This window comes from Macadamia integrifolia, unplaced genomic scaffold (genome assembly GCF_013358625.1).
Source record: "Macadamia integrifolia cultivar HAES 741 unplaced genomic scaffold, SCU_Mint_v3 scaffold738, whole genome shotgun sequence".
Classification (NCBI taxonomy): Eukaryota; Viridiplantae; Streptophyta; class Magnoliopsida; order Proteales; family Proteaceae; genus Macadamia; species Macadamia integrifolia.
In genome coordinates, this window is record NW_024870528.1 from 42522 (window position 1) to 50018 (window position 7497).

Sequence of the window (7497 nt, forward strand, 5' to 3'; positions counted from 1 at the left end):
ACTAAAAATAAAGAGGCTTAACTTGTTATCAGGACGTTGGTGACATTTGACTTTTGTAATTTTGTATTATTTTTGCCATGTGACAACTCTAAGTGGGGCTGAAATTTTGTGGGCTAAAAGATATTATGTTTCCTTATTGATATTTCAAATTTCAGCAAACTCAAAGTTATTGACATGGTAGAACACATAACATTAAATTTTCACCATTGCAAAGAGGGGCATGAGACGGTAAGGTGTGTAAAAACATAAATTTGAGGGAAATACCATTACATCAAAGGGTACATGATATGTGGCTAGTTAATCCATATCATTTCTTAGATATCCTACGGTCACGTTTGCCATATCAAATTTTCACATGATAGAAAAAAAAATTGATGTTTGTAAAGCATTAGTCAACATTCATGTTGATAACAAGACTTTACCAAAAATTAAAGATCTAATATATATATATATATATATATAAAAGAAAATGATTATATAATAAAAAAATAAAAAGGATTAAGTAGGGTTGACTTCTGAGTATGACATATTGTTGTGGTTGGGGAAGTGTGTCTGATAGATTTTCTATCCTTTTTATTTTTATTTTTATTTTCATGAGAGATAGATTTGCTACTAATTAAACTCTATTAAAAAGGAGAGTTAAGAACCTAGCTCAAGTGGGAATAGCCATCGCAAAAGTTGGCGAGAGAGAGAGTACTGAGAGTTGACATTAGGGGAGGGAAAAGATGTGTGGAGAGTCAAATAGGCTACTCTACACTACTCCCACTTATACAAAGACGGATCAGGGTGATCTAGTTACTTATTCTTGGCTAACATGGGAGCATCTAATTAGCGGTGAACGATAGAATAATTTTCAACCAAAGTTTAATGACAATTATGTATGGTCAGAAGATGACTATTCTTGATGAGAGATTTTTTTTTTTTTTGGTAAAGGTCCTAGAAGAGAGATTACATATCTCTATTGTAGAAAATTAAGTGGCACGAAGAAGAGATTTTTTTTTTTTTTTTTTTTTCATAATTCATATAAATAAGGAATAGTAGGACCACACATAGACATAGTGGCGGTTTCCAGGTACCACATAGAAGAGTTGGTACCGATGCTGCTTGCTATCTTCTTCCAAAGAAGACTCAAGTTTTAGTCTCTTCTAGGGTTAATTGCATGCCATAGTGTGGGACCACGAAATGATCCATAATGGCATCAGTAACACCAGGCGGCGGCCGGTGCTTAGAAGGCTCCAGCACCAGTTGGGATTCCAGCTATATCTGGCTGCCACATGCTCTAGGGGCACTTGATAATTTGACATTTGCATTTTTCATATAGAAAATAAATTGACTTTTGTGTACAAATATTATTGTGGCTCCAACTATTATTGGTAGTCATGGGAGTACGCACAAGTTTACAATCAACCATATTCGCACGATGAAGAAGATTACATATATAGCGGTTCTGAGAAAGCAATAGTTCACATGAATGGGGGCCACTTCAATGCCAAGAAAGAAACTGAGTAGACCTAGGTCTTTGATAGAGAACTCAAAGGCAGGTCGATTGAGTAGCATGGGAATTTTTGTCTGATTGTTTCCTATAACAAGGATATCATCAACATAGATAAATACATAAATGAGATGAGAACTATGCTGATAAATAGAAAGGGATGGATTCGTTTGAGATGCCCGAAAGCCAACCTATAACAAAAATTGTTTGCTTAAGCCCATAGACAGAACAACACAAGTGATAAACATGGTTAGGATAAACGCTATCAATGAATCCTAAGGGTCGAGTCATATACACCTCCTCCTTAAGAACACCATGGAGGAAGGCATTATGAACATCAAGCTGACAAGTGGGCATCCATTCCTAAAGGCCAAGGCAATGATGGTGCAAATGGTAGTGGGCTTCACCACTAGGCTGAATGTGTCTGTGTAATCAATACCTGCTGTTGATGGAACCCCTTAGCAATGTGTAGTGCTCAAGAGTACCATCAACCTTCCTTTTAATACGGTACACCCATTTATAGTTGACAAGGTTCATGCCATCATGAAAGGGAACTAAGGTCCATATACCATTACGAATTAAGGCCTTAAGTTCCTCTGTCATGGCAGAATGGCATTCTTAGTGCTTAGAGGCCTGAGTGTAACAAGTAGGCTCGATGGTGTGGGGGGGGGGGGGGGGAGAGGAGAGGAGAGGAGGGGAAAGTAAGTGCATTTGGCGGTCTAGGTCTGGGCTGTAACTGTATGGGATGTAGGCTAGATGGAGGGGAAGGGGGAGGGGTGTGGGTGACCAATTGGAGGCCAGTGGGAGAGGGTGAAGAGGGTATCATGGTAGAGATCATGGAGAGGGCGAAGCCATGGTGGTGGAGAGGATGGGATGCAGGAAGAAGAGGGAGAGTGGGTGAAGAGGTGGGATTTACAGGGAGGATAGTGGAGAATGTGGGGAAGGCGTTGTTATGGGATAGGGTGGAATTGGTAATAAGGAGGGTGCTGGACCTGACATGGAGGGAGCAGAGGGAAACAGTGCAGGAGAAACTAGATTTGCGGCAACCACCCATGGTGAAGGGAGGTCAGATAGCGACCCTTGTAGAGGTAGGTGTAGAGAAGGGAAAAAAGGACTATGAGAACTGCACATGGATGCAATATAGAATTTATTAGTGACGAGGTCAAGGCAGCGATAGCCTGTATGCATAGGGCTATATTCGAAAATGACACAAGGAGTGTACCAGAAGTCCATTTTGTGCCTGTTATAGAGATGCAGGTAAGGAAAGTAGAGGAACCCTAAAACATTGAGGAAAGTATAGTTCAGAGCCTTGTGATGGACCAGTTGAAAGGGACTAAAATTACCAGAGGCACAAGATGGCATGCGATTGATGAGATATATAGCCATCTCAAAGGCATATTGCCAGTAGCATCGAGAGACAGAGGCATGGACAAGAAGGGATAAACCAGTCTCAACAATAAGACGATGGTGACACTCAACGGTCCTATTGCTCATGAGTATGAGGATAGGACACACGATGAGTGACTCCTAATTGAGCAAAAAAGGTGGGGAGAGAACGAAACTCACCCCCTCCCAATCAGTTGTTATAGCCTTAAGTTTGCATGAAAATGGATGTTCAACAAGAGCTTGAATTCAAAGAAAATGGAGAAACCAGAAACCATCAGATTTATTAACTAACGGATAGAACCAGATAACTTTAGTATTGTCATCCACTAAAATTATACATTATGTACGCCCTTCAAGGGAGGGGATATAGAAAGGACCCCATACATCGCTAAAAACAAGATCTAAAGGAAATAGACTACGAGAATTTGTAAGACCTAAGGAAAAACGACTTGAATTTCCAAGCTGACAAGCAGTACAACGAGAACTCAACCGCATGGACTGCACGGTAATTTATCGTGACAAACCATAGAGCTAAGAAAACCTTTATGTGGATGACCTAAACGATGGTTCCAACCATCCAAGGTGGTGCATTTGGCAAGACTAGCAGTAAAAAAGGTGAAGGCACAATATGTAGACCACCGCTACTTGGACCATAAAGAAGAACTTCTTTGGTTACTTGATCCTTAACAAAAAAAAAAGGGAGGGGTAAAATTCAAAGTAAATTTTATTATCTCGAGCAGACAAAGGAGTTTGGTATTAGAGGGGATCTGGAGAATATTAGATAAATGAAAAGAAGAAGTAGAGGAAATTGAAGAAGAACCAATGTGAGATAGGGAGGCCCTTACCGTTGTCAACATGCAAATTACTAGATTCAGTGTACTCATCATATTAAGAGAGCGAGTTCAGGTCAGGGGTGACATGATGAGTTGCCCCAGTAACAGAATACCAAGTTAGGGCAGTGGAAGGATGAGAGGCAGAGAGAAGGGGGTTGGGTATAGTGGGCAGTGTGGGTAGGGCGGCGGTATTGCATGCAATTGTCGATATTTAAGGAGTCAATTCAATTGAATTTTTTTAGGAAAGATTAAAATCGATGAATAAAGACTTGTTTAAATTTTATTTGACATTCAATAAACCTTAGCTTAGTATCTAGTACCTTGGGATGCTGTCAGTTTTAACAATGGACTTTCACGTAGTTTAAGATACCCCGAGTTTGAATTTCTATTCCGTAATTGAAGGGCCTTTTTTAGTTTTAGGTTTTTTTAATGATATTTTTGACTTTCGAACATATATTAACTCAAATCTCTTTTTCAGTCATTTCCATTATAGTTATGATTCATTTGATGAGCCTATTAGTTGATGGAATCATAGAACTTTATGATTCGTTAGACAGTAGTATGGGTAAGGGGGTTGTGGTGTGGGTGGGCGATAGTAATAGAGAGGCATTGTGGTTAGTACGGTTGAAGATGGTGCACCAAATATTACCCAGATTGAGAGGAAGGACCACAAACAGGGAACCACATCCCCCATGCCCTTTAGAAGAGCCATGGCCACCAGAGGAGCCTTGATCATTGGAGGAGGAAACCTAATCCTTGCCATGTTGAGCAGTGTTGGTTGAAGGAGTCTCAGAAGCAGAGGATGGATCAGTGACAGTCAACTTGCTGATAGGAGAGGTCTGTAGGAATTCGTGGATGAGAAGCAGCCCATGTAGTTCATCATAGGAGAGAGTCCCTGTGAGAGCAAGGAGAGATGGAACTATGTCCTTCAAACCCTGAACCGCAGGAGATGTGAACAGTTTCCTCTATCTCGGTCAAAGTAGGTGAAATGGGTGAATCACAAACACTTGAAAGGTTAGTCAATTTGGACAATGAAACCTATTCAAAACTGCTCCTAAATGTTGAAGAAGGTTCTTAAGTTTCGACAACAAGCTTGACCGTCCATTTCTCATATCATTAGAGATGAGCGACCTACAAAGATGTGCTAAACCCATGGCATCCAAATGGGATCTTGATCATTATATTTGGAGATTGAATCAGATATGATGAAGGATCTGACAGATCTGCTCAAGTGCGAGGGTAACTGATGGTATGTGCTTTCCTCTTTAGTGGAACTTTGTGAGTTGTGGGATACAACAAGAACCCTCCTTGTCTAAATATGCGAATCTTTGAGAGTTCATTAAGGTCGCCTGAGTCTCTTCGCCATCAAGTCAGCGGCGGAATCATCAGAAGTTCTTCTCCTGCGTTGAATGTGCATCCCTTAGTACTCAGAAGTCCTTTGTTGTACTACTTCTCACATATGGAAGGAATGGAACTTCCGTATGTTTTAACAATTTCCTAATCATTACACTCTACTAGCTCTAGCCAAAGCCATGCCCTGATGAAGCTGGTCAAGGGATAAAGGTATATAGGTCCTATCCACTTGGGTAAATTTAATTAAGAAATTGATTTGTACCCTAGACATGGGTTTGTCTAAGTTCAGATATTCTTTGATGCTTTTCCCTACCTTTTAATGTGAAATGTAGAGCTATCCTGCATTGCACATTCCGGAGGATCTGCTTGCGGTTCAAACCTGTCGTCATATATTAACTGCTAACTCCACCGTGAGAGAGAGAGAGAGAGAGAGAGAGAGAGAGAGAGAGTTACGGTTTTATAAGGTATTATGACCATAACAGATTGAGAGAGAGAGATAATTACAGTCTTATCAGACTGAAATGCTGAAATAAAAGTATTCTACTTAATTAATGAATAGCCGAGTTGGTAAGGATCTTCGTCTCAAGGAGCGTGTGGTTTTGAGCTTAGTGCTCTTCATTGTTTTCAGTAAAAGTTGAATGATTCTTATTCAATCCGATACAATTCATGCAATTATGGACTTGGGACTAGTCAGGCCTACCTGTCATTGGCCAAAAAAAAAAAAGCAAACTAAACACGAGGCAATTTCATAAGAACATTTATTTTCTCGGGGGATGCATGAGATAGATACGGTACCACTCAGAGCTATTCATTTAATGGATGGTCTGAATCTGTGTTATTAGTTTAAAACTTAACAAAGTCAAACTTAATCAAATGACTTTAATTAGTATCCATTTAGTTGATTAGTTGGTCAAAATCATCTGTACAGTCTCATTTCGATAACAGATTGTTATATGTAAGGTCAGAAGTTGTATAATCCATTCACCCTTTTCTCAAGGCACAATCACAGAAGAGGAATATAAAATGTCTATTGCACTTCCCTGTCCTCACAAAAGTCAAGAATTCATAGTCTTCAAGCTAATGGAGGAAATTACCTTGCTTCCCATCTGCTAAATTGAAACAACTCTTGATCTTTGTGAACATAAGATATGTTGTTAGTCTAGAAGCTCTCACTATAAGTATTATATGAGGCTATATGTTTATTTTGTTAAATTATCTTTGTAGGATTTTATTATTTATTTATAGCGAGTGTTCCTTCTCTCTAAGCAGTGTTAGTAATCTGAGGGAAGAATTCTTGATCTACTAAATTAAATGAAGGAACTCTTGATCTCCGTGAATAAAAGTTATGTTAATTAGTCTAAAAGCTCTCAGACTATGGAGTACAGAATATTTCTTAGGGCTATATATATATATGGGTATTTAGGTAAATTACTTGTATAGAGTTTTGTTATATATTTGTAATGAGGGTTCTTGCTCTATAAGAAATCTAAGATAGGTGTGAGGACAAGTGGCTGTAACCCAATTTTCTATTGATACTAAAGCAGATCTCATCTCACTGTGTACATAGGCAATCTTGTCCAACCACGTAAATTTTGTACGCAACTGTGTGATTGTTTATTTTCAATTTTCATTCTTTTTGGCATTGTCTGAGGTTCTCCTCTTCTTCTACAGAGTGCAATTACTAGACTCACAACCCAATTCAGATTTTATTAGAAAAAAGCCGAAAACCAAAGAAGCTCTCCACTCTCTTGGATACAAATTACTGAAACAGTCAATAACAGTAAATAGCATAAAAGCACACAAAGCCAAAAACTCAGTCAAACATGATGGAACACAAAAACAAGCAATAAACAGATGAAAATGGATTTGAAAAATTATAGACCCTAATAAGCATCATTGTAAAGAAAGATGTAGTCGTTCAATTCACAGAAGATTTCTTCTCTTCTTGCCCAACTTCAAGGCTCAGCTCAGAGTCCTTCCTAGGGATCTTGTCTTCTTTATGTTCATCAAGCCCATGATAGATGATAGCAATGCTGTAGAGATTTTTATCCAAATTAAACTTTTTCTCCTTCTGGTTCTCCAGGGGTGAAACAGATCCAGGATTTGAGCTGAGAAGGTCTTGAATTGCTTCAGGCATTGGTTGATCCTTCATCACATCCTTCCAATATTCTGATGGGTCTTTTCTTGCATCAACTGAACTAGTAAACTGCATTAAAACAGGGATTAAAGAAAATGAATTAAGAATCTCATAATCAGAAAGAAATGAATTAGAGAAAGAGCTTTTATAACACTGCTTACCAAGAAAAGTGAAGAAAGGATGAGAAAAGCCAAGACAGACTTCATGGTTCTTGTTCTTCCTCCAACTGTAGAACCACTACTTTGGTTCCTTAGGTTTGTGTGAGCTTCTCTTGTATCTCTCTAACCCTTATTTAT

At 38.9% G+C, this 7497-nt stretch overlaps 1 protein-coding gene across 1 annotated transcript; it reads right to left on the reverse strand.

Annotated features, from left to right (window-relative positions):
- Positions 1-6746: 6746 nt before the first annotated feature.
- Positions 6747-7497, reverse strand: LOC122069851 (organ-specific protein S2-like). The gene is made up of 2 exons (XM_042633936.1): positions 7363-7497; positions 6747-7270 (listed from the first exon to the last, which is right to left on the reverse strand). Exons 1-2 carry the CDS (start codon positions 7405-7407, stop codon positions 6983-6985), a joined length of 333 nt encoding a protein of 110 aa, XP_042489870.1. The 5' UTR covers positions 7408-7497; the 3' UTR covers positions 6747-6982.